General features: G+C 52.1%; 1 protein-coding gene across 3 annotated transcripts in view; it reads left to right on the top strand.

The window, feature by feature from the left end:
• ARHGAP26 (Rho GTPase activating protein 26) overlaps positions 1-25,277 on the top strand; it is a 151,788-nt gene that overhangs the window by 24,741 nt on the left and 101,770 nt on the right. For all 3 annotated transcript variants that reach the window (XM_059825154.1, XM_059825153.1, XM_059825155.1), the window contains exons 5-11: positions 122-223; positions 3,540-3,650; positions 4,522-4,626; positions 5,425-5,554; positions 5,945-6,045; positions 8,602-8,696; positions 17,911-17,989. In XM_059825154.1, the coding sequence (XP_059681137.1) occupies positions 122-223; positions 3,540-3,650; positions 4,522-4,626; positions 5,425-5,554; positions 5,945-6,045; positions 8,602-8,696; positions 17,911-17,989 (723 nt within the window). The remainder of the gene's footprint in view (positions 1-121; positions 224-3,539; positions 3,651-4,521; positions 4,627-5,424; positions 5,555-5,944; positions 6,046-8,601; positions 8,697-17,910; positions 17,990-25,277) is intronic.

Here is a 25,277-nt window from a genome sequence, read left to right as displayed (position 1 = left end):
AAGTGGGTTAGCTCCTGCCCGTGACTCGCAATCCTGCCCGATGCCATAGGGATGCCATGGATCCTCACGGCTGCCCTGGTGCCGTTGTGTTCAGCATCATACTTTTTGTTCTATTTTGTAGGATGCCAAAAAGAAATACGACAAGGAGACAGAGAAGTATTGTGGTGTCCTAGAAAAGCACTTAAACTTGTCTTCTAAGAAGAAAGAATCCCAGCTTCAGGAGGTGAGAGCAACCTCTGGTTTTCCATGTCTAGCAGTAGCTGCGGTGAGTTTTTTGAATGCTTTATGCAGCTTATAGTATTGGTTCTCCTGGCTGTAAACACATTTTTTCCCCTCATTCTAGCTGCGAGTGGTGGGTTTTCCCCTCTTCCTGTAATCAAAGGGTATGGAGCTGTTTTGGTGGGTAAATCAGAGAGATCCCAAAATGGATAGCAATCAAAAAGGAGAGAGAGTTTATAATTAAAGAGTGCAACAGAAGGGAACTGGTTCTGCTGCAGGCTTCTTTTGTGCCAGCACGAATCACTGGTGTCTAGTTCCCTTCTCTGAAAATGCCTGCCCTGGCTTTGGGCTTCATGAGAGGAGTGATCAGGCTTAGTGCTTTTAAACTGCTTTAGGAGCCTATTACTGACTCGGGACGTAGTTAGCTGCTGTGCCAAATGCTCTTACTGGATGAGTACGCTGAGTTTTCAATCACTTCTTCCAAGTTTGGAATTCTCTGTGCTGGGCCAGAGCTGAGTTGGTCCGTGCAGGATGCACGTCCTTGCTTTTGGGCATGATGCTGGTGTGTCGCTGAGCCATTTCTGGGGGAACTGGGGGGCAGAGGCGGTGGCTCTTGCACTGGGATAGCTCAGGTGGCGGTACGGTGCCCAGCAGAGTTGGGGACTCGAGAGAGAAGATACATCTGTGGCACAAATAATCATCTTCCACCAAATCAGGGTTGAAGAGGGGTAAGAATCAGGGCTGACATGCCTGCAAGCCAGCTTTGTCTTTGCATAGGTGTTCTGGGTTTGTAAATAACTTACCATGTGGAAGGACCCATATGTCCCGGAAGATGGAGACACCCATTCTCATGGCTTTTATACAACCCTTTAAACCTCTGTTTTAGTTCGTGTTTGAAATATTACTGTGAGACAGAGGAATGGAAGGATTTCTTTCCGGGGAGGGAAGGATCCACTTGTAGCTGTTAGGTTGCAGCAGTGACTTTTAGAGGTGTGATCCCATGTGCTGGCCAGAGTACGGCCCTGCGGGGCCACCCAGGAGCCCAGCGTAGCAGGGCGGTGGGATGCTGAGTGGGATGTGATACGGATGTGGGGGGTGGCTGCGTGAGGGATGCAGCGTGGGATGCGGGTGGTGGCTGTGTGCAGGATGCAGGTGGTGGCTATGTGCGGGACGTGGTGCGGGATGCAGGCGGTTGCTATGTGTGGGATGCAGTGTGGGATGCGGACGGCGGCTGTGTGCGGGATGCAGTGGGATGTGGGCCGTGGCTGTATGGGATGCAGTGCAGGATGCGGGTGGTGGCTGTGTGTGGGATGCAGTGGGATGTGGGCCGTGACTGTGCTGGACACAGTGAGGGATGCGGGCCGCGGCTGTGTGCGGGGTGTGGGCCGTGGCTGGGTGCGGGATGCGGTGCGGGATGCGGGCCGTGGCTGGGTGCGGGATGCGGGCCGTGGCTGGGTGCGGGATGCGGGCCGTGGCTGGGTGCGGGATGCGGTGCGGCCGTGGCTGCCGGTGCACGCTGAGCAGCGCTGGCTGCTGATGCCATCTGGTGGCACCTTCCACCCCAGCGTGGACTTCGCCTTTTGCTGGAGGGCGGGCGGAGGCGGGAGCCAGCAGCGCCTGCTCCCCTGCTCCCCGGGCCAGGTGTTGGGGCCTTTTCCCCTGGGGCGCTAGGAAGCATGCGCTGGTTTGGGTGGCTCAAGCCCCACTGAGGAGGGGGTGGCTTTGAAAGAGCAGTCCAGCGTGTAGGTTGTGAAATGCGGATGTGGCATCCAGCGGCGCGTGGGAGCGCTCGCCTCGTCCGGGATCTCCCCTGGGGCTGCCCGCCGTGGTCCCTGCCTGCCAAGGGGCTTTCCGGGCAGGGGGCTGCAGCCACGGCAGATGTGCACTGTGCACGGGAAAGGTATGGGAGCGTTTTAGGAAAGTTAACACCAGCTGTTCACGGGCAGTCTGAAGCTTCACTAGACGCCCTAAAGTCCTAAGAGCAGAGCGTCTGTGTCCGGGAGATTTGGTGTTCTGTATTTCCTAACCTCCTCTTGCTGTCTACATCTGGAGTGTGATAGCGGCCATATGTGCAACTGCTGCGGCGAGGCAGGGAGAGGAGGAAACCATGGGAATTCTCTGCTGCTTTGGCTGTTGACCAATTAAATAACACACAGAGTCTAATCTGCCATTTAACTCTTGGCGAAGTTATTTGATTGCATCATATTTTCTGCTTTTCAGAACTCAGTTTGCTAAGTACCTCAGCCTGCGCACCGTGGGCACACAGCACAAATGCTGGTGGCAGGTCATGGGGAAAATGGGCCATTTCACGGCTGTGTCACACACAAAATCAAGAGTAAGCTGCTGTTCAAATGCAAGCGGGTATTTGCCAGCTGGGTTTTGCAGAGTGCGGGAGCGGCCGTATGTCCAGCCCTGACGGGATGTGTGGTACAGCATATCCTCCTCCCTGGAGGTCCGGCTCTGCCCCAGGCACAGCGATGGTCATGATGGTGAGGGCACCCTGCCGCCCTCAGCCAGGACAGAGGAATTTGCCTCCTGTTGAGCAATAACTCAATGGCGGTTTGCACTGGGGTGAGGCTCTTCGACCAGCTGAGTTTACTGGCGCTGAGGTCAGAGGGATGGTGGGTCGCCCAGACCGACCTCCCTGTAGGCACCGCTGGCATTGGTGACCCTGGGCTGCTCTACACAAAGTGTCACTTGCAAACATAGCAGCAGCGTGTGCTGGGGATGGCAGCCCGGGGATACCTGTGTCTCGCCCTGCTTTCAGTGCAGCAGCTCTGCTCTGTGTGCATGGCAAGGTTATTTTTACATACTGGGATTGGGGCATATCCCTATTTTTGCTCACTTGGGCTTTAACTTCAAAGCAGAGAGGATTTGTTGTCTGCTTATCCACCAAAGTGACATGCTCGCTGGAGAGGGTGGTGGGGTACGTGTACTGCCTGGTTTGGCCCCGGGATGCTCCGGGAAGTCTCCCATTGTGGTGCTTTCCAGAAAGCGGAGAATTGCCTTTTCTTGTCAAGTATGCAGTGACTTCTCATTTTTCTTGCTTCTAATGCATGCTTTTCTAGACAGCTGTCAGGGAGGTGAGAACATGAGTCATCAAAAACATTTTTTTCAGCTGAAGAAAGAGCCTGTTCATGTGAATCAGGTTTATATTTAATCGCTGTGCCATCTGTCCAGGCCTGGACTGGGGTCTGAAGCTGAATTTTTTCTGCACGGACACGTTCCCATTAGACCCAGATGTCCTCTAGTTGCAAGGCCAAGCGCTCCCGGTCAGTAGTGACTTTGTATTTCCTCTTGAATCTCCTCGGCGCTTGCAGGCAGACAGCCAGGTGGACCTGGTTCGGCAGCATTTCTATGAAGTCTCCCTGGAGTATGTCTTCAAGGTGCAAGAAGTCCAGGAGAGGAAGATGTTTGAGTTCGTGGAACCTGTAAGTCAGCGCTCAAGCTGCCTCAGCCTGCAAAAAACGGGGGAGCAGGGGTTGGGGGGGAGCGGGGCTGCGGCATGAGGCATCCCTGCAGTGGGATGGCTGGGGGCCTCCAGCCTCACCCCGCTGCCCCTCCCTTGAAGGGAGATTTGGGGGGAGGAAGCACCCGTGTGAGCTCCGGGGTGTGGAGCCATTAGCTCAGCAGCCATGTGCACGCCGGAAACATTTCATTTCTGATTCTGCAGACACCTCTGTCCTGTGGGCTGGACTGTGGGGCCTGCTGGCAATTAAAAGAAAAATAGGCTTGATTGGGGAAAAACCAAATAGAACTGTAACTTTCACAAGGGAAAAAGAGTGCAGGAGTGACAGAAATAGAAAAAAAAAATAGTTTTCTGAGATCCACCTTTGCTCAGGTGCTAAGCCTTTTAGAGCTCCTCTGGGAAGTGCCAAACCTCCCCAGCTCTTTGCAAAAGGTAATTCCTGCTAAAAGAAGAGTAGCTTGGAGTCGGGAGAGGCACAATGCAGGGAATGGCAGCATGCTGCCGGCTTTTCCTCCTGGCGCCTTCCTGTACCTCCTGGTTCTGCTCTCAGTGACCCCAGGGCTTTGGTGATGTAGGGAGGGGGGACAGAGGGGACGAGGGGTCCTGGGGCAGGGGTTGACTTGGCTTTGGGGGAGGAAAGCACAGATTTGGCTTCGGGGTCCGTTCAGAGGAAGTTTTGAAAGTGAAACGAGGAACAGGGCATCTTCCTAGGGAGTGTCAGCAAGCCCATCCGCCCCTGGGGCGTTGCAGGGACGCTTCCCCTCTGCAGCGGTTGCTCTGAAAGCGGCTGTGGGTCTCTACTGACCGTCTTGATTCGTTTTACCCCAACACAGCTGCTGGCCTTTCTGCAGGGGCTTTTCACCTTCTACCACCACGGCTATGAGCTTGCAAAGGATTTCAGCGATTTCAAGACAGAGCTGACAATCAGCATCCAGAACGTAAGTGTGCCCGTGCCACTCTGCCATGTGCCCGACGCTGTGACTGTCCTGCAGAGCAAAAGGAACACTTTTTGCTATATTTTAATAAAGGTTTTATTCTCCTTTTTTTGTATGCCATCAAGCAAAGTCTTTGACTGTGTCATTGAAAGCAAATTCTTTTTTGTAAGTAACACTACGTCGTATAGACAGCCTACATGGCAGTTCATTCTCTACGGCATACCAAATGCAGAGGCCCAGCTTCCCCAGGAGTCAGCCAGCGGGCAGACATCGTTGAGTCCCCTGTGATTTTAGTGAGTGCTTCAAACCATTTTGCAAGTGTTTCAAAGTGCCGTTCGTCTTGGGAAGCACAGCACTTTTTGCTGTCCCAGTTTCCAGGCTGTTGAGCGGAGCCCTTCTGCTGGTTGCGGCCGTGGCCAGTGCGCGGTTGGTGCCTGCGCATCGGATGTGTGTGCAGGGCCTTGGCATGTTGGCATTGCAGCTGTGCTTTCCTCTCTTGTTATAAAATTACTCTTTTTCTCCCAAGGATGCAAACTGGTTTCATTCTTTTGAAACAACTTTTTCACGAAACTCATAATACAAACAACTTGCCAATTGTTGTAAGATTTTTCTTTTAGCTTAAATCCAGGCCCAGGTAGAAAACCTGTGCTGTGGCTGACAGTGGGCTCCCCTGGTCCCATTTCCCACAGGGGCTGTGGTGACCCAGCTCTGGGGTCCCATCTGTGCGTGGTGGCTCCTCGCTGCAGAGGAGGTCACGTTGGGTCCATGCATTGGAGAAGGCATTCCTGTTTTAATTTGCAGACAAGAAATCGTTTTGAAGGAACGAGGTCAGAGGTTGAATCTTTGATGAAGAAGATGAAGGAGAATCCTCACGAGCACAAAAACATCAGCCCTTACACGATGGAGGGTTACCTCTACGTGCAGGAAAAACGTAGGTGTTGGGGCGGTGGAGCTGCCTGCCAGGGCAACGGGGCGAGCGGGCACCTGGGGAAGCTGGTTTATCAGGGCATGGGGCACAAAGGCTAATTCAGCAGGCTACAAAATCTGTGAAAGAGAGGGATTGGCCCAATGGGTGGGATATTAAGGTGGGAATGTGGAAGCCAGGTTCTCCCTGGGAGGGAGAATCACTGCCAGTGCCTGATAAAAGTCTTTCCCCTGAACAGAAGGGGGGTAATAATGCTTAATCCACTTGCGAAGTCCAACGAGAACCGTAGGTACAGAAATCTGTCATGTTACATCATTGTTAAACATTACAGGTTATTAATGGGAGGGCACTGAATCTGTACTAGTTCTGGGAATAAATAACACGTTTGCTTTGTAGGTCACTTTGGGACTTCCTGGGTGAAGCATTACTGCACGTACCAGAGGGAATCGAAGCGGATCACGATGGTGCCGTTTGACCAGAAGTCGGGAGGAAAAGGGGTGAGTGCTGGTAGGCAGCAGGACTGTGTCCCGGGGGTCTCTGCCGGAGCTGCCGGCTGCACGCTCTCCCGGTGCTCAGGCTGAACCATTTTTAGCAAGGTGACACAAATGCAAGTGAAGTGGGTCAGATTCATTCCAGGCTGAGTGGGTGCCACACGGGGAAATAACGCTGCACCTTGTTTAAAAAAAAAAAGACAAGTAAAACCCCCAAAAGCCCACAGATCTTTGGAAACTGTCAGCCGTGCTGAGAGCAGAGCCAGTTTCCCAAGTGGATCAAGCCCCTTGGACGTCGCTCTGTTTCATGCTGCAGCTCCGTATTCCAGGCCAGTGTCTGCACACAGCTGTTTGTAAGGACAAGTTTGCAGCAGCTGCCTCTGGGCTGAGACAGGGCCTTTTGCCGCTTGCTTATAGGTCTGTCCTTTATTTACTTATTTCTGTTTGTGAAAGGAGAGACCTTTCAAAGCTGAAGTGTATGCAGTTGCATCTTTGGTTCCACTCTTGCTGTTCCTGGTGATGCTGGGCACATGGTGGGTCGTACATCTGCACCGGGCCCTGGGAGGCTGTGGCTGTTTCTGCGGGTGGAGGGGGTGGTCGGGGCTGGGAGTGGAGTGGGGTTGTACCACGCACACCCACCACGTTCCAGGTCCACAGGCATCTGCTCCCCAGTCCCTAGTTCCTGCTCCGAGGCCCGGAGAAGAGAACCTGTTCATTATTTTGCTTCTTCTCCAATGTCTATGCCTTGGCCGATGAAGTTGTTTTGTTTTAGACGGAGCCACAGGAGAGCCTGGAGCTCCCCTTGGCCCCACGGGGGTGTGGAGGAGCGGGGAGAGCAGTGGATGTGGGGTGCGGGGGCCAGCGCATGCCCTGTGCCCCACTGCTCCCCGGGGCAGCGTAAGCCCAGCTGTAGCTGGGACTGGCTTTGCTCCTCTATACAGCAGGAACAATAGACCCCCCCCCAGAGTGTTCCCAGCTGGGGCAGTTTGCAAGCATTATCCCCTTGCAGGGGAGCGCCTCTGGCAGCTGGACAGGCTGCCGCACGGCTCTCTGCTGGCAAAGGGAGCAGGCTGTGGGGAGGGCGGCTTTTAAAATTAATTTCCTCTTGCCTCGGAGCATCTTCATTACAACTCAGCATTAAAATATCCCAGCCCTGTAATCATCAGCTGCTGCACTGTGTTTCATGTGGTTTCTTCCCATTTCACGGCTTCCCCTGCACCCCGGGGTGTGGGCACTGCCAACACAGCCATGTTGCCCTTCTCACACAGGGTGGGAGCCCTGCTCCAGCGTGCTGTGCCAGCCACCACGCCAGTGGGGCTGCTCGCCCGGGGTCTTGTGGCTTGCACGATCCTGGCATGAAACGCTGCCTATGCTGGGGCAGCTCTGTCCGGGCTGCAGAGTCTCTCAGTGATGACTGGCACAGGCGTCAGAGTGTGGAGCAGCCCAGGGGCTTGTGGCCGCACTGCCGGGCGTTTCGGGGTCTGGCTGGAGTAGGCGCCAAGCGACAGGCAATGTTGGTGCTACAGGAGGAGACCCACCGCTCATGGGTCAAAAAGGACACTGTGCGTGGTATCAACCCCTTGTGAACGTGCCTCAGGCTGTGGCTGGAGCCGGATATTAGTGGGTTTGAACTGGGGCATTCCCTGAATACCGGACGGGGAGTTCCGCAGCTTGGGAGCAGCCTCGTGCCAACAGCAGGCCAGGCTGGAGAGGGCCCGGTGCAGGTAGCTTCTGCTGAACCCCGGGGAGAAGCCCTGCAGGGAGCTCTCTCAGGTCTGTCTTCCTGGGTCTGTTCTGGGTCCCTAAATATGTTTCCTGGAAAAATGGTGATGTCAGGGAACAGGGTGGTCAGCCAAGGTGTCATCAAGAACAGCACAGAGAGCACAGAAGAGTGGCCATCTCCAGGAACTCGTTCAGAATTCATTTTCTATTGAGTCATCAGTGGATTTTACAGATTGCAGAAGTGTCTGTGCTGGCAGGGACTGAGCAGGGATTTCCTCCAGCAGAGGACAGCAGTGCACGCAGATCCTGCTGGATCGCTGCTCTGCGTGCGGAAATCCAGTACAACTTGGATGCAGATGCCTGGATGGGAGAACGGTTTTGTCGTTGCTTTGTTATATAATAAACATTTTAAGACATGTTTGCTCCTGTTAAGAGTTCTCGTGTGCAGAATGCTGCCAAAAATGCAGCCTGGAGTGAAAATTGACAGCCAGGTCTATGATGCATTGTTCAGCAATGGAAAATAAAGCTGACTTTGCCCAAAAGTTGTGGTCCAATACTCTCTGCCTGCTTGAAGCATGGGTCTTGTGATGCTTAATGCACAAATTTAATCGTGTGTGGTCAGAAAGGAAGGTTCCTTGTGAAAGATTTGGACTAAACATGGTTGCAAGGGTGAAAAGACAAGCCCTCGTGTCAGATATATAAATGCTTATTTCTAGCAGGCTGATATTGCCAAATCCCCCCACCTTTGAACATGTTTGTTGAAAGTGCAGTGGGTGCTGGGAGCAGGCACATGGCTGGTTGATTGTTCTCAGCCTTATCTGCGATTTTGTCTCTTCTCAGGGAGAAGACGAAGCTGTTATCCTCAAATCTTGCACACGGCGGAAAACTGACTCAATCGAGAAGAGGTTTTGCTTTGACGTGGAAGCCGTTGATCGGTGAGTGCCAAGGGGCGTCGCAGCCTGGGCGTACCTGCAGCCTGAGTTGCCGAAAGGATGCGCACGCCGGGGCTTACACTAGCCGTGTGGAGGGAAAGGTGACACTCATCTGTACTTGGCCTTCCTGCGTAGTTCTCGTGCAGTTTCTGTGTTTTTCTTCTCCTTTAGTCATACCCTCCGTGAATGGAAAGCATTAGTCGATGGAAACGCACTCTCCCTGGTGCTTCCAGCCAGGTGCTCGCAGTATATTGAGTTAGTGCTTCGGTTTACAAGGTGCCGAGTTTACTTAAGTCTCTCAAACTTTAATGGTGTTTTAGCACTTCTGCAGTCTCTGGCCACATAAGGTAAATGGTTGCAACTATGGAAAAGGTGCTCTGTGGGTGTTTTGGCAGGGATATGATGCCTCTTTCCAGCATTGGGTATGTGTTGGAATAACTTCACCTTTTGTGCTGGAGAGTGGCTGTTGCTGGTCCGCTATGGATGGGCGATAACAGCAGTCCACCTCCGGGCACTTCACATTCACTTCTTTTTCCTGAAGGAGTAAAATGCTTTCTGATGTGATTTATCACATAGCAGCTGAACCAGATGTATGTGTGGATTCAATCTATAGCGCCTAGGAGTGAGAGCCTGTTATCATATCTAGTTAGCATCATGCACAGCTTACATACATAAACAGGAAAACCAGGCTGGGGTTGCTATTCCAAGTGGTATTAGTCACTGCCTCATATCTTCCTCGCTGCAGGAAGTTTACATGGTTTACAAAAGCTCTCTCCCAAGTCACTGAATGTCTGTGCCCTCCCAGTTGTGTGCCTGTTCATGTTCCAGCTGTCCTCCCCTCCGCTGGCCACTGTGGGAATGCCCAGGAGGTCTCGGGAAAACCCGAGTTCATCAAAACCCGAGGTGTTGAATAACGCTGGAATACCCCGCGGTACCTTTCCCTGCCCTGCCTGAGCTTCCGCAGCGTGTCAGTGCCAGCCCCTCTCGCTGCCAGCTCAGGGCAGGGAGGGGTTGGGGTGATGGAGCTCTGCCTGTGTTGGCTGAGGGATAAGATAACCCCGGGGCTGCCTCCCGCTCTCTGTAGCTGAGCTTTCCTCCAGAAAGCTGCAGTATTTCTGCTGACATGGGGATTTTTTTTCCTATGCCCTGAGGATATTTTTTTTTTTATGTGAAAATCAGAATAAAACTGGGAGGAGGAGCAGCCAGCCACCACAATAGTTTTCTTCTGCAGCGTGTTCAGAGGCAGCTGAACCTTCCCTTGATGTCTGGAGCCTGCTAGGCATGGGATCAAGAGCTACTCCAGAAATATGCCTGCTAAATGTAAATAATGGCGGGGGAGCGGCAAAGGCGGGGAAACCTGAGAAATTGCTCATTTCATGTACACGTTCCTGCTGCAAGAGCTTGCCTCTGCCCGAGAGGAGAGCAAGAGCAGAAAACATGAAAGAAAAGGCTGGTTTTCCCCCTAATACATAGGCAACTCTGCATATTTTTGGTATCGGAATTTGTCGTTGGTTGTCTAATATAATTGTTCTTTCCAAAATAGTTAAGCTAAGAGGAAGAAGAGGCAACAGGTTTTGCCATGGCGAAAGGAGTGTCGTGGCCAAAGGAGTGGGATGTTTCCACCCTGTCTCCCCCTCCCCAGGACAGTCACGCTGAGCGTTGGGAGATCTGGGCACCATCAGGGCTTCAGGCGACGCTGTCAATGGCCAGGGTTTGCTGGAGATCACCTTCACCTCGCCTGGCACCTGTGATTTGTCCTGTTCTACAAAGCAGTGTGTATCGAGGAATGGTTTCCTTGCCAGCCCGGGATTATCGGGGATTGGCAGCGCGTGGGTGCCACCCTGCAGCCGTCCTGCCAGAGCCTGGCCCAGCTTTGCTGCGTGGCCCTGGAGACCGCCGGTGACCTGGAGCTCCTTGTGCAGAGGTGCCCAGTCGCAGACGGAGGTGCTGGGGCTCACCTGGGCACTGCGGGGAGGGAGAACTCATGCCCGCCGCTCGGGAGGTCAGCCAGGCTCGGGCAGCAGGAAGGTAACACCTTCGGAGGCATTGCTTTCCATTTTGTGCTGGAGGAGATCAGCTCTGGCTTAAGGACCTGAGTACAGGCAAAAACTTCAGCCCACACTCTCCACCCAAGTCTGCTGACCACAAATGATAGGATATCTTTGACCAAAGGCTAGCTGGAGCGGTGTCTGTGTCTGTTTTCGCAGAAAGGGGAAGGCTGATCTGTGTAGTGGGCTTTTTGTCTTGGGCTGGGGTTTTTTTTTATTATTTTTATTTTGTGGCTTTTTTATTGTCTCTACTAATAGAGAAGTTAGAAACTTGATGTCTTGTTCTTCAGCCCCATGCAGGAAGTCTGGATATGATTAAGGCAAACATCCCCAAGATGCTTCTCTGTTTCACATATGTACTGTGTTTGGACTTACAGCAGTTTTCCCCTTTCTTTTCTGTATGCAACTTCTAAATGAAAATTAGACTTGTAAGCAATGTCCACCAAGAGTCAAGCGTCTTGTAACTGGTAGGTGCATGCAGTCACCTGTCATTAAGCCAGCCCAGGAGAACACTGTGATACTGAAAAAACCACGTGCATTTGTGGTGTTCAGAGCGAAGGGTGAATAATGCCACCGGACTGCGCTTCTCCTGAAGTTTGAAGCTGCCTTTCGAAAGGTTAGCTTGGAAACAGGTGGATTAAGAGAGCAGGAAGATTTTTCTGTACACACAGCTTGCTTCCTATGGAGAATTAAATTGGATTGTCCCTTCGAAGTACGTGTGGAGCGAGGATATGCTGGGCTACACGTGTGCCTTCCTTGGCAAGGACAAGGGGCATTGCTGCTGCTGTGGGTTTCGGCAGATTTCAGTTTGTGCATCCAGATACACATCCCATTGGTGTTTGGTCAGCTTTTTGGGGCTACCTGCTGCGGGCCCCTCTGGAGCAGTGTTGCGCACAGTGATCCACAGGCTCCGGGTTGAAACCTGTGACCATGCAACACGCAAAGGCTGTTGATGCCTCCAGCGGTGCTGGATAGGTGACGCGCCTCTGCCTCCCAGCATTTGTGTCCAAAACCTCTCTTACTGCTGCAACAGATGACACTTAAATCACCTGGCAAAGGCACCTGCAAGCCGGTGTCCCGCGTGGGGCTCTGCAGTGGGCGCAGGTGCTCCGCTGCGGTGTTGCTCTGGCTTTCAGTGCGTTACTTGCGTGCCTCTGTGCCATGGGGACAACGTGAGGTCCGCTTTCTTCCCAGGCTCTCCTAAAGCGTATTCAATCACTTTTTAAGTTCTCTGCGCACAGACTGGCTTAGTTACTAGTTTGTTTTATTATGGCCTGACAAGTTGTGTCTGTCTTAGTAACTGGGGTAGGAGGATGAAGCAGCGCCGGTGGGGCTCGGGGCCGGGGTTATCGCTCTGTCTCCTGCGGGAGCTGGCCGGGTAAAACCTGTTCGTAGTTACAGTTTGCTTATGTATCAAATCCTGTGCTAACAGCCACACACGCACGTATGAGGAAATGTCACCTTCTACTCAAGTATTTTTCTCTCCTATCACCATAAAATTTGCGTAGCTCTTCACGCTCTGTCCATACTAACTTGCACGGTGTTGCAGGATGCGGTGGAATCCCAGTGTTGGGTTGATGACAGACACGGGAGCGAGGGGACGGTGCTCCAGCTCCTGGCTCGCCGCACAGCCTAGAGGTGGCAGCCTCGGCCGGTTCTTCCCCGGTTGAGTTCATCGGCACAGAAATGGGCTTGTTGTCAGTGGTGCATTTTGGGAAACTGGTATACATGCGACATGAGGTGCAGGCTTGGAGCTTTTTAAATAACACTCGGAGAAGCTGGTGCTGTTGGGGGGAAAAATTTTGGTTTTTCTTCTGTAAAGGTGACTCAGCACTACGGAGCTGAAAATCTTGAGCCTAATCTGTTGTTACAACATTACTTCCTTTTCCTATTGTCTGATAAGGAGACGCTGAAGTTCTCACTGCTGACTGAAAAGCTGTGGTACACGTGTTTGTGAGAGGTCTAAGAAATCCCTGACACTGCATTTGCAAATATTTCTGATTTTCAATGTGGGAAGCTAGGAGTATTTTTATTGCTTTGTTACAGCAAAATTAGCCCCAGAATGGTGTTCTAGTGTCTGGCTGAAATACATTCCCAGCTTGATGGATACTGTGTTTTACTGTTAATGCCCTTTTTTTCCTAACTAAACATATTTGTAGTCTCTGTGCATTAAATCAGTTTTGTAAACAAGGTAAACAGGATTGACAGCCAGTGTCTTACAAAACGAGCCTAGCCTTCAGAGGAGGAGTATCTCATTTGGCAGATGACAAAGGCTTTGTAATTTAGGATAATGTAGGTCATTGCTCTGGGCCAGCAGCTAAATACCAGTTGGCTTTTATGGGAATAGGAGGTATTCGGAATTTGGGGGTTTTGCTCTCTTAGTCATTCGTAAAGGCAGTAAACCCTGCACGTAATGCCATTCCCCTGGGCTACTGCCTGTGTGCCCCCAAAGTGGCTGGCACCGCGCTCTGTTGGGCTGCGTAACCGTTGGCATCGGGGCGGGTGAGCTGCAGGGCACCTGCCCGAGCATTTCCCTGACCAGATGGTTTTCAGTGGGTAGGTTGTTGGCCTTGCTCTGGTACGCACTTTACAGATATGCCTATTTCTTTCTGAGTGCCACCCTGACCGTGGCGAGGCACGCTCCACGCTTCCCAGCGCCGGGACTGGTTGTGCTGGGGCGCTGCGGCCAGCGACCACCCCACCTCTGCTGGTGTTCCCCCCGGCCGGCCGGCGGCTCTCGCCGGTGCTTTGGACAGCACGTGCAATACAACTTGTACTTGTTCCTCTGCGGGTGTCGCCTTTCCAGTGACCTTTCAAACAAAGCGATTCACGGGGTTTTCACAGGCGGGCTGGCAGTGAGCAGACGAAGCTCATTCCCCCCTCGGCGGCCACGGACACGCACACCAGCCCCTGCGCCTGCAGAGCGTGCTGGCGGCGTTTGTACTGATGGTGCTTTAAGCCTTACACGGACAAGTGAGACCTTCTGAATTCAGGAACAATGTCCTCCCCTTATTTACACCTTTTCTCTTCTCCTTTGGTTTTGGGGCCACATCTGGCTGCTGGTGCCTGAACCAGTGCCCCACGACCGTGAGGTCCCGTCTGGGGTGCCAGCAGCGTGTGGGTGCGCCGCTCCGCTCGGACCAGGACTGCAGACTTCTCCATGTGCTCAACTCCGCTCAGCCCTCGAGACCCTGTTATTAATCTGCTCTTATGTTTTTTCATCCAGCAGTTTAGATTGTCTCGGTATGATAAGCTGCTACAGGAGTTGAAAGTTCTTATCTGTTTCTATTGCTTTCATTATTTGTTTGCTTTTCTGGAAGAAGGAAAAGCTATTGGACTTTCTCATTTTCTCTGCGTGCTTAGTCGTAGCTCCTTAAACCCAGGCTGTTTTTCACAAAAGCTGAGATATTGAGAAAATTCAAATTTCCTGTGTGGTCTCATATGGAAAAATCTCTTTAGTTTTTAGATTGTAGCGTATTGAAAATATACTTTCTTATGAAGTGTTTACCGTGTTCTACTCTGTTCTCACGCATCCACATCCACTCAGTTTAGAAATGAATTCCTGCTGATCACAAAATGTCCCTTTCCCCCCCTTGCATCCCAGAAGAAGGCAAAGGGGTTTGGTGCCTGGAGGCTGAAATGTATGATGCAGCATCTAGTAATGAATGAGCAGGTCCTTTATCTTGTTTGCCACAACAGTTCATGTTTGTGTATTTTAGATGTCAGATCCAGGAGGGTGTCCTGCTCTCCCAGTGCGATGGTCTCAGGGCTGGCTCGGGTGGGCAGACCCTCCAGGGTAGAGGAGGCTTCTCCAACGTGTGTCTGCGTGCCACATCAGGCTTTGGGAGGGGATGTGAGCAACCCAACAGCAGAACCTAGCTAAGCTCCGGTCTTCAGGATCATTTGTATGTTAGGTGAGGGAACAGAGATAGATCCGTTTTGTTTATCTTTTGGGAAAGGAAGTCAGAGAAGGGCCTTCCCTGGCTTGGGCTCTACACTGAATAATTGAGATATCCGTAATCTAATGAGCACACTTTTGGAAACGGTTGATCTTCAAGGAAACCCCATGAAAAAGAGGCTGGCTGCAGAGAGCAAGTCGAACACGGCTGCATGTTGATAGCATTAGTAGGATGCTGCTTCAGCGCCAGCCATCCTACCTGACTATTAAGCACGTGGTACCCCGTGGGCATCATCCAAATAAGTAATGAATGAGGCATAATGCGTGGGATGCATTTTAAATGCATCCCAGCCAGGAAGACGGTTCTGCTCAGGAAAGTGGTGCAATGGATGCCTTGGCAAATGAACACTGTGGGAGGAAATGCAGAGCTATTTGCAATGTAAATAGGTTTTAAATTCAGTTTCACAGCCCCTCCCCTCATGCTGCTAAATGAGTTCGACTTTGAAGTGAAGCCTGAAGAGTTGTTATCTGCTCGGAACAAACATTTTCACGTTATCACCTTTTTGCCCTGTGCGTGAGGGAACCTGGCACGCCAGATACCAGTATTGTCTCCCTAGGACCTTGTCACTTTGCTGGGAATCCCGTGTCGAGTTTACCATGAATGAATGGTTTAAGTTTCTTTGTTTTCATGTCTCGGCTAAAGAGACAGAAATGCCAGTATTTCCTTTTTCCGTGTCTCTCTCGTTGAGCTAGAATCTTTCCAGGGCTTTCTACCTGGGATATCTATGCCTTCAGCAGCAGCTTTCCTTAAACTCAGACTTAAGCCCTGGCTGAAAGGGGATGCAGCTGAGAGCTCTGGTCACCCAAGGAGAAGCCTGCTCCTGCCATGGGGGAAGGATTTGCTCTCAGCCCATAGCCAGTGCCGTGGCAGCTCCTCAGGTACCAGGGACTACTCTTGAATCACTTTGTCTCTGCACAACAAGGAGCTTTGTTCAGTGTTTTGAAAATATTTGGCATTGGATGTTGAACATTTTCTTTCTCAAATGGGGCGATGGTTAAGTGGTTTCCTCTTCCCTTCGAAATGAGTAAACTTCCAAACCACTAAGCTGGTGAGTATTGACTGACTCACCAATGGGATTAGCGGAGATCAAACACATTATGTCTGGTTTAGTTGGACCTGGGCTTGTTGCAAGCCTGAATGCACGGCTTCTGCTGGCGAAACAGTGCTAAGCTGCTGTGTGTCTGCTGAAAGCCAACTGTTGGGTTGGTTGATTGGGGAGCAGTGTTTAGGAGAAGGGTTAATCCTTTGTTCCTTGCCCATACGTACCACAGAAGCAACAGAAGACGGGCCAAACCCACCAGTGTGAGAGCTTCTGTTAATGTTTTCTAATAAAGGATTGGCTCTTATCAAGGACAAACAACTTTTGCAGAGTGTTGTTGCAGCTCACGTTCTCCTGCTGAATCACTTTTGGGAAGTGCAACTTAGAAATTACCCCTCTTCCCAGGTCTTATCAGTTCTTGAGGATTTAGTACCGAAAAGAGCCTACGTGCTCTGCTGAACGCAATCCGTAGGCGGTTGGCAGCCCCTGAGGTTAAATCGCTCTTCCCCGCCTTGTGCCCCACGAGTGGTGATCCTGGCTCTCCGCTGCCTTTCTGGAGCCGCTGTGCTTTGCCATGGATGGGAAGAGCAGTGTCAGAGGTTCTCTGCTGTCATGCTTTCAATGGATGAAACCCCATGAGCATTGCTGCAGAGAGTGCACCGATAACCACCCCGAGCATGCTGAGTCGCACAGTGCTCTGGCTGTGCCTGCATCTCCCCTGTTGCCAGGGCTTCTGCCCGCTCTCCTCTTGCAGAAATAGCTGCCTTGCACTCTGCTAATGTGTCTGAAAATAGCCTGTGAGGAAGCAGAATGACTAGACCAAACAAACAGAATAGATCTTGGCCATCTCACCAAGACCGGGGCCTCTCACTGGTCCCCTGGGCACTGTGCGGGCAGCCTGGCCCTGCTGTGGGGTTTGCTGGGAGTGGCAGCGGGACAGGATGCGACTGTCCGCTCGGAGGCTGGAGACCCGGACCCAAAGGCACAAGGCTGAGGAGGCGTAGGGCTAGCTAGGCTTTTTGTGTCTGGATCTGCTGGTTGCAAGATGAGCTGGGATGTTGAGGACGGAAAGCCTGACAGCTTGCAGTCAAGCGAGATGCAGTAAATCGTCAGCCCATGATGCGACCCATGGGAGTACAGTGTTGGCTTTCACCCGCTGCAGCATGTTCCTCTCTTGTGCAAACACGCAACCACACCTGAAGTTGTGCAAATACTCTCCACTGTGTTAAATCCATCATGACCTCAGTGGTCATGCTTATCAAAGCTAGATAATTAAGTTTTAACTCCTTGTATGGAAAGGGCAGTCCAGGAGTGGACTTAGGGTCCGCTTACAAGTGGTGGAGGTGGCATTGGTCCTAGGGTGAGGGCTGGATTGGTGTTGTCCCCTGGCTCCCATGCTGTGTTTGCAGGCACTTGCCCTGTTCTTTTCCCTTCTCATTAAAATAAATAAGCAAACACAGAGTTATTTTTCGGAGGCTGGATTTACAGTGCAGCTCACAGGCTGTTGTGTGTGGAACAGTGGCGGGTGGCAGGGCCGGGCAGGACCAGCCGGTGCAGGAGCGAGCACCCTGGGACACCCCGGGACTCCTCGCAGCGCTTCCCCCTCAAGGCTGCTGGCGTGGGCACATGGACCAGGATCGCATCGCTGCTATTACTGCATGTAACATCAGTGTATGGACGTGGTCAGGGCCGTGGCACAGCCACACTGGCACAAATGTGTCGGGGATGAAATTCTTCACGCAGCAGAAGGTCCCCCCACGAGCCGGTGCTTGGGTTGGTGGCAGGACGTGGGGAGCTGCGATGCCTGGGCCTCCTGCTTGCTCAGTTGCCTTCCTTGCCGTCTCCTGCCGTTGCCTGGACGTGCTTAGCCAAAGTGCAGGTGAGCTGTCTGGCTGAAAGCCAGAGGAATAATTTGGCATCCAGCTCTCTTACACTAAAAACACTGAAAATGTGTGTCGATTGTTGGAGATATCCTCTGCTTGTTTGCTGGTCCTGGTTAGGACCTGCAGGGACACCCCTGGAAAGGTCAGGCTGAGCTCAGCCCCGTGCTGCTGGGGCTTGGCTAGGAAGAAGGTTGTCCTCTTTCTCTCTCTCTCTCATGGGAAATTTATCTTTTTCATCTTTGCTTTCCATCCTGCAGTTTATTTATGGTGTTCTCTTTATCTCCTCAGGCCCGGTGTGATCACCATGCAGGCACTTTCAGAAGAGGACCGAAGGCTGTGGATGGAGGCAATGGATGGCCGGGAACCGGTGAGCAGAAATATTAGCAAAAAAGCATTGGAGAAAATTGTGGAGAGCTTTTCGTAGCCTGGGGCAGATTGTTTGCTGCGAAGCAGGCTGTCACGCAGCGCCTGCCAGCCGGTGCGAGAGCTGTATCCGTGGGGCAGCTCGCGCCTTCTGCCAAGAGAATAGTTTAATCCCTTGGTTAAATATTTGAGGTAATACTGTATCTCCTGTGCTTGGATTGCTTGAAGGTGCGGTGGAAAGGAGGAGGGTAGGCTTGGCCAGCACAAACACGCTGCTGTGCTGTGCTGAAAGGAAAACATGGCAAAAAGAGCAGTGGAAGAAAATACGCTGTAGATTTCCAGGGCTTTTTGAGTCCTGCAACTCATCTGGCAGCCATTTCTGGGTCTTGTAGAGAATTGCAGATTTAGTGTGAGAGGAGGAGTGTAGCCCCTGTTCCCCGTACTCAACGATAGCCTCTTCGCTGCTGTGTTTGCTCCGGCTGTGCCAAAGCTGCACAGGCTTCCTCACCTCTGGAAGGGATTATGGAGGTTTTCAGAAAACTCATAGTTGTTGTTTTTTTTATTTTTTAATGCGTATGCAAACTTTACTGCTGAGCTCAAAGAGCTTTGGCTGGTTCTGACCGGGTTCCTTCGGAGGAGTGCTGGTGCGGGTGCTGTGCATCGGTGGCGTGGACCTGCCCGGTTTCGGCGTGGCGGCCATCCAGCAATGAACGGCAAACACAGCACCGCCGAGCAGCCTTTGTACGCAGAGTGAGACTAGACTGTGGGCCTCTGTGTCTCGGCGTGGCCAAAAGCGTAGCAGGATACGAAGAGAAAGTTTGCGGATAGCTAGAGGAGCCAGGGCTGTTACGGGACAGCCCGTACGTTTTTGGAGTAGGTGTCTGTGCTCCTGGGCTTGAGTCAGGCTCTGGCAGTCGGAGGAGAGTCCATGTGGGGAGCAGGGTGTCCCATCCCAGCACAGCCCCACTGCCACAGACTGGTACTGATTTGAGCAGTTCCTCTCCCGATCCACGAAAAGGTCCTTGTTTGTCAGAAAAAGTGTTCATTAAAGCCAGGTGAGATGTGGATACACGTGGGCAGTTCAGTGAATGCTGGAAAGCACATGCTGGGCTTAGTCAAGCAACTTGCTTTTGAAACATGCAGCAGTTCGGAGGTCTGGAAGGCTGTGTGCATGAGGGTGCTGCTGTGTATTTCAGGTAAAGCATTTCATTGTGGTTTACAGCTGGATCTCAGCCTGGAATCATAGATCCATTGGGTAATTCAGGTGGGACGGTACCTCAGGAGGTTTCTAGTCCAACCTTCTGCTCACAGCAGATTACTCGGGGCATTATCCAGTTGGGTGCTGAAAACATCTGAGGAAGGCAACTGCTCAGCCTTCTTGGGCTCCAGCTCTGCTGTCCTCCTGGAGGAGAGTTTCTCCTGATACCCAGTCTGAACCTCTCCTGTTTCAATTTACACCTATTGTCTCTTGTTCTCCCACCATGCACTGCAGTGAGGAGCCTGGCTCTGTTTTTCTGATGTCTTCCTCGCAGGAAGGGTGCCGTCAGGTCCCCACAAAGCTTTTCCTTCTCCAAGCTGAATAAACCCTGCTCCCTAACAGGGCATGTACTGCATAGCTTGGACCTACCTCTGGTGGTCATCACAGCTCTCTGCCATGTTGGTTTCCTCCCTGCAGTAAAATTGTGCTTCTGGGTCAAAAATGCTCAGTTACACCTGCAGACATACCATTTCCAATAACAGGCGCTGTGGGATGTGCGGGCACAGAGGCAAAAAAGGACTGAATGTGTGTTGTGTGCGCAGGAGAGCCTCTGCTCCCTTTTTCTATCGTGTGTTGAAAAGGGACCCTTGTTTGTGAGGGCCAGCTTGCTCCTCCACCTTGGCTCTTGACCCAGGTGGCCCTGCCCTGGGGCAGCTTTAGTGGGAAGACACGTGGGTGTAAGACATACCAACCTCTCCAGTTCCAGCGTGCAAGCTGTCTTGTTCCCTCCTAAATTAGCGCTTCCCTTGATTCTGGTGGCACCTGGAGACAGGATAATATTTTCAATTTCTTCAGAAACAAAATGTGCATTCTTGCTCCTCATCTGAATCAAGCCTTGTCCTCCTTCAGCCTGCTCACCTACTTCCCGCTGCCTGACCTTCACTGAGAACTGTTGTTGCAAGGATGCGAAATGCAGTCACCTGCAACGGGAGCTGCGTGAATATGGTCATCCAGTTGCATGCTGACCTGCTGATGTTACCAGGATTTGGCACAACAGCAAAGCTAGTCTGTTAGGACCAGGTTGCAGAAGTGCAGACAGATATTTTGTGTGTTTGTAAAGTGCTATACATGCGAAAGGTGCTATGAAGTAACCGATGCAGGACTGCCTGGATTATCCTGTTTCAGAATCTGGTTATGTGAACTTCTACAAAAACACACAGGTCTTCGTGCTGCCGCCTGCGTATCTCTGTTCTTCCCTATCGTGCCCATCAGCTTAGGGTAGCTTGCTCATCCAGCACGTCAAGGATTGTTGCTGTGCATTAATGCAATACCTCATGGCACTTAAATGCTAATGGCGTTTAAAGCTGGCCTTCCAGGTGTGGTGCAGGAGCCATGGGAATGAAACCTCTATGGAAATGGGTCCAAGAGGCATTTTACTGACAAAGATGGTGCATGTTGAGAAGACAAGGTAGCTCCTTGTCCTTGGTTATCCTCCTCTGTCCATCAAAAGTGGAGTTGTTGGTCTGTTCTGTTTGGGTTCTTATCTTGCGACACCAGGGAGTGGGATGTTACCTACTCCGCAGAGATTTCCTTGGGCAAGAGACGAGGATTTAACCTTCAGACTCCTAGAAATATCCATTCTGTGCTTTGACTATATTTCTGTAACCAAAAAAACCTACTGGAAAGAATGTCTGGTTTTCCTTTGATTTGAATATTGAGTGTGGGAAAGATTGGCACGGTGCGGACAGTAATTCCATGTGCAAATTCAGGCTATGGAGAGATTAAAGTGGACTGGAGTTTGTTTCTTAATTATAATTAAAAAACTAAAACCAAATGTTGTATTACATTTTAGTAAGATCTAAACATAGAATGTGGGCTGCATTAGCCAAGACATTTGTCACAACTTGAAAAGATTTATTATATATCTTGCAGTCAAAGCAGTCTCCAGATAGCTATCATCAGGCTGTTAACTCTTACCACTTGTTATTAATTTGGCTAAAAACCCTGTGTTGACTTTGGGTTTTCTTTTATGTTACAGAGGCTGGAAATAGGAGAAAATGCTAACTCTGTAACAGGGCAGTTGCATTTGTTTTTGTTAAGATACTCAGGATAAGTTTCCTATGGTTTTTCTCCTCTGGTGATGCAGTTTGCAAATGTGTATGGTGGAGGCCAGACTGATTCTGAAACTTCGTTGGAACCTGAGTCAAGAATAAAAGCTGTGTTGGCTCATAGCGGCGGCTGTGGTAGGCTGCAGGATTAAGAGAGGCGCAAATTAGGCTGTTTGCTTTGTGGCAAAGAACTGAACAAGATAAGCATTTTAGTGAGGTTGTGGCTTTGCTTGCCAAGTCTGCAGCGAGCGTGCCAGCCAAAAGAGAGATGTCGGTGTCAGCGGTTCCTGCTATTACCTTCTGAGCAGGTTGGTAATCTTAGAAATGATTCTCACATCAGTGAGGGCAGAAGTGGGGTACTGGGTTTGAAGTGTTTGGGACATGGAAAAGTTTCTCCAGGAAAGTGAGCCTTGCAGTGTAAGGGTACATAGAGGGTTAAGGATATGAAACATGTTAGATCATATCCCTGTTGAGCTGTATTAATCCGTTGTCCATAACCTTGAGTGGTTATGGAGAAGTTAGTGTTAAATGGCAAATGCAACAGCCTGTGATCCTGCAGAGGAAATAAGACATGGATGGGATCTGAGCAGTGCTGTTCTGGCACTCGCATCATGCTGCCCTTTGCTCGATTTGTTTTGGTTTTCTTTTCTGTTCTTTAAAGCAATGCAAGTCTATAAAAATACAACCAGTATTTCATATCGGAGTTGGTTTTGTTAGTGATGTACAGCAGAGTGTACCACGGGCTGGGGACGAGCAGTCGGTCTCATGCCCTTGCAGGGGAAGGAGGGAGGACTCTGAAATGGAGACACATCAGCAGTGCTTTCTCCTTTCCTTCTCTGCTCCCCTTACCCTCTCTTCAGTTCTTGAACATAATCTGCAAGTTTGCAAAGGCAAGAACAAAGTACAAAGTCCCTTGCGTGCTTCGGGAGGCTGGAGGCTGGTCACTGAACGGAAAGGCAGCACTGCAGAGGCTGGTGGGTTTTGTCCTGGGACCTCCCGGGAGTCAGACCTGCTGTGCTGGAAGGGCCCTGTTCCTCTTGGCACTCATGTGGCTTAGTCCTTGCGTGATGAAGCTCCATCCTCCAGAAAGCAAAAAAACTTTCTGCTCCCATTCTGAAAGGCTGTTTCAGGACCTCACCGCTCTGATGTATGGAAACCTTCCCAGAGTTTCCCACCCACCCAGGTCTAGTCATGTCCAGTTCGTGTCTGCTCCTCCACGTGAGGAGACTGGGCTGCGTGGCCATTGAGCCGCGTGAAGCTGAGGGCCACGAGCGACAATCGAGTGGTAGCTGTGGTGGCTGGGTTTTGTGCCAGGTGCTGAGACGCCGTGTTCGCGTTCCCAACCAGGGGCTGGGCCTGGCTGGAAATGCGATGCTGTTTGTCAGTGCTGGGAACTCGTGAAGTTCAGAAGTAGTTACAGCTGAATTAATGGATGCCCAGAGGGCAAGATCCACAAAGTCTCTTAAATGATTTTTGAGATATTATGGAGACACTTAAACTCTCTTAGGCCCTTCCTAGGTGCTGAAGGTCTGCAGGCACCGGCCGCCCTTCGCTGAAAGCATTCTTCTGCCTAGATGTGCCACTCCTTTGCTTGGGCAAGAAGCGCCCTGCACCCACTCCTGGGCACCGCTTTAGCAGCACCCTTTATCCGTCTTGTCCTTAATTCCTTTTCCTCCCTCTGAGCCCAAACCAAACTCTTTCTTAGCCTTTCTTAGCCTTCAGTCAAGACCTGGCTCCCACCTGTAGCTATGGGTCATGGTGTGGAGTTTATGGGGGGTCTGTTGTTTATTAGCCTAATGAAATTAGGCACCAGGTGAGGTCAGCATGTCTGAGTGCCTGTGAACCCGCACAAGCGCCCGGAGCCTTTCCTTGGCGGCGGGGGGTCTGATACTGCCCGATTTTGCAGGGTGCTGAGGGCTCTTGCTGGCAGCCAGCAGCTCGGGGCGATCAGACGTATCATGGTGGGCGTGAAGGACTCGATTCCCTTTCTGCAGCCGCCTCCAGGCTCCCGACCGTGACTCAGCTCAGCAGAGCCCAGCTCCTCCTCGGCTCTGTGGCTGTGAGGGCCGCCCTGACCCTGGCTGGGGCTGTGGCGGCCGCCCTGGCACTGGGTGACCGGGCGATGGTGCATCTCGGGTGTTAGGCGCTGTGCTGGGAGCAGAGGTTGGGCTCGTCGTGCTCGTCCCCCAGTGCCATGGGCGTGTGGGCAGCACAAAATGGAGCAGGGCGGCGTGGGGGGAGGCTGTACGGCTGCTCTCCACTAGATGGCAAGCTGAGACCAGCCCGCTCGTTGCACTTGTGCCCCAGCGGGGCTAGGGCAGCCCCCCTGCTCCCCCAGGGCCTCTGCGGGGTGTCTGGGGCCGCCCTCGCTCACCCGCCGCGGGGGCTCTGGCTTTGGGGGAGCCACGAGCCCCCAGAGCCGGGCTGCCCCTGCCTGTCGCCCGGCTCCTGTGCTCAGCCAGGGCCGTTTGTGCTGTACGGGGTGGGGAAAGCTCTCACTTCCCAGTTTTGTCCCCAAACCCGGCACAGCCCAAAATTAGAGCCGCTTCCCTCCTCTGTTCCTCTGTCTTCCTTCTCCCACTGCCCCAAAATGAGCAACCGGTAATTTTGGGGGCAGGCAGTGTTTAATCAGGGTAACCTGTGGGGGGGTGAGCGCAGACCTTCAAAACTCGTAAGGTCTCTCGCTTCTCCCTCCCTCCCCAGCCATGGGGTCCTTCCCCTCTCCCTGTCCCTCCATGGCCTCCAGGCCTGAGGCTGGGCGTTTCCATGGTGACCACTGCCGCCATCTTGTGTCACTCTGGTTTGGGCCTGGGGCGTCCTGGGGGCCCTTCCCGGGGTCCCTGCAGCGGATGCCGGGGTGCCCTGCTCTGGTGGGGCCTGCGCCCTCCTTAGAGCCGGCCCGTGGTGGTGGTTGGTTTGGGTTGGTGAAAGGAACAGAAGCGAAAGAGCCGGCAGCGTGGCTGCTGGTCAGCGGCTCTCCGCCCCACCGCCGGCCTGGCGACCGCAGGGCAGAAGTCTTCCCTGGGGCGTTTACCCCCTCAGGGTCTCCAGCAGTTCCTCCGCATGTGCGTCGGCCCTTCGGCAGCCCCAGCCACACGCCGCCGAGGCTGATGGCAGTGGGACGATGCCCGCCGGTGCAGTGCGCTGGGAAACGCCTCTGAAGCTCCCGCCACCATGGTCCTGGTCCCGGCCCCTCGGCCGTGCTCCCCGTCTGACAGCTCTTCGGCAATGCTGGAGCTCATCCGGCATTGCTGCTCTGGAAGCGTAGTGTTGTGTTTTTGTAGCAAAGCCCAGCGTAACAGCAAAGCCCAGCCTTGCATTCCTGTCCAACATGCAGCACCCTCGCCTCCCGCCTCCTCCTCGGATATTGCTTCTGGGAATTCTTTCTGAAATTGTTTTTCATTTTCCTTGTCTAATTATACAAAATGGTGAGAGATTAATTTCCCAGTGGAAATGATGTCTTTTGAACTCAATCCAGTGCTTTGAACCTCGGCATTCCTGTCATTTTGGCTCATTCAAAAAATAAATTAACTTGAAGGACTTCAGTCCCAACACCCGTGCCGCCACGGGGGGACGGTTGGGCACCAACCGCACGCCCTCCCAACCTTCTCGTATTGCGCCGGGACTCGCTGGAAGCTGCAGATCTGCTTTATCGTTTTAATTCATTTCATCTCTGACTCCTCGGAGGTCACTTACTTCTGTATTCGTTTTGGTACTGCGCTCATTACCGCTGCAGCTAAGTGTTTCCAGCAGAGCTCGAAAAACCCTCTTTGATGGAGACAGGGACCAGTGAGTTGTGCTTAGGCTGCAGTGTTTACAGGCAGGACTCGGGGACCAGCCACTCCCATTACTGATAATGTCAGCAAGCTTTTCTGTGAGGGTGCTGGCTGTAAATTGGAAGTCACTGAGAAAAGTGAATTATTAGAGACGGTAGAAAAATATTCACCCAGAACATCTTTGGCTAGAGATGGTGCTCTTTGGCTCTT

Source organism: Gavia stellata, chromosome 16 (genome assembly GCF_030936135.1).
Source record: "Gavia stellata isolate bGavSte3 chromosome 16, bGavSte3.hap2, whole genome shotgun sequence".
Classification (NCBI taxonomy): Eukaryota; Metazoa; Chordata; class Aves; order Gaviiformes; family Gaviidae; genus Gavia; species Gavia stellata.
Note: the sequence above shows the minus strand (reverse complement) of the source record. Positions and strands in the feature narration are given on the sequence as shown.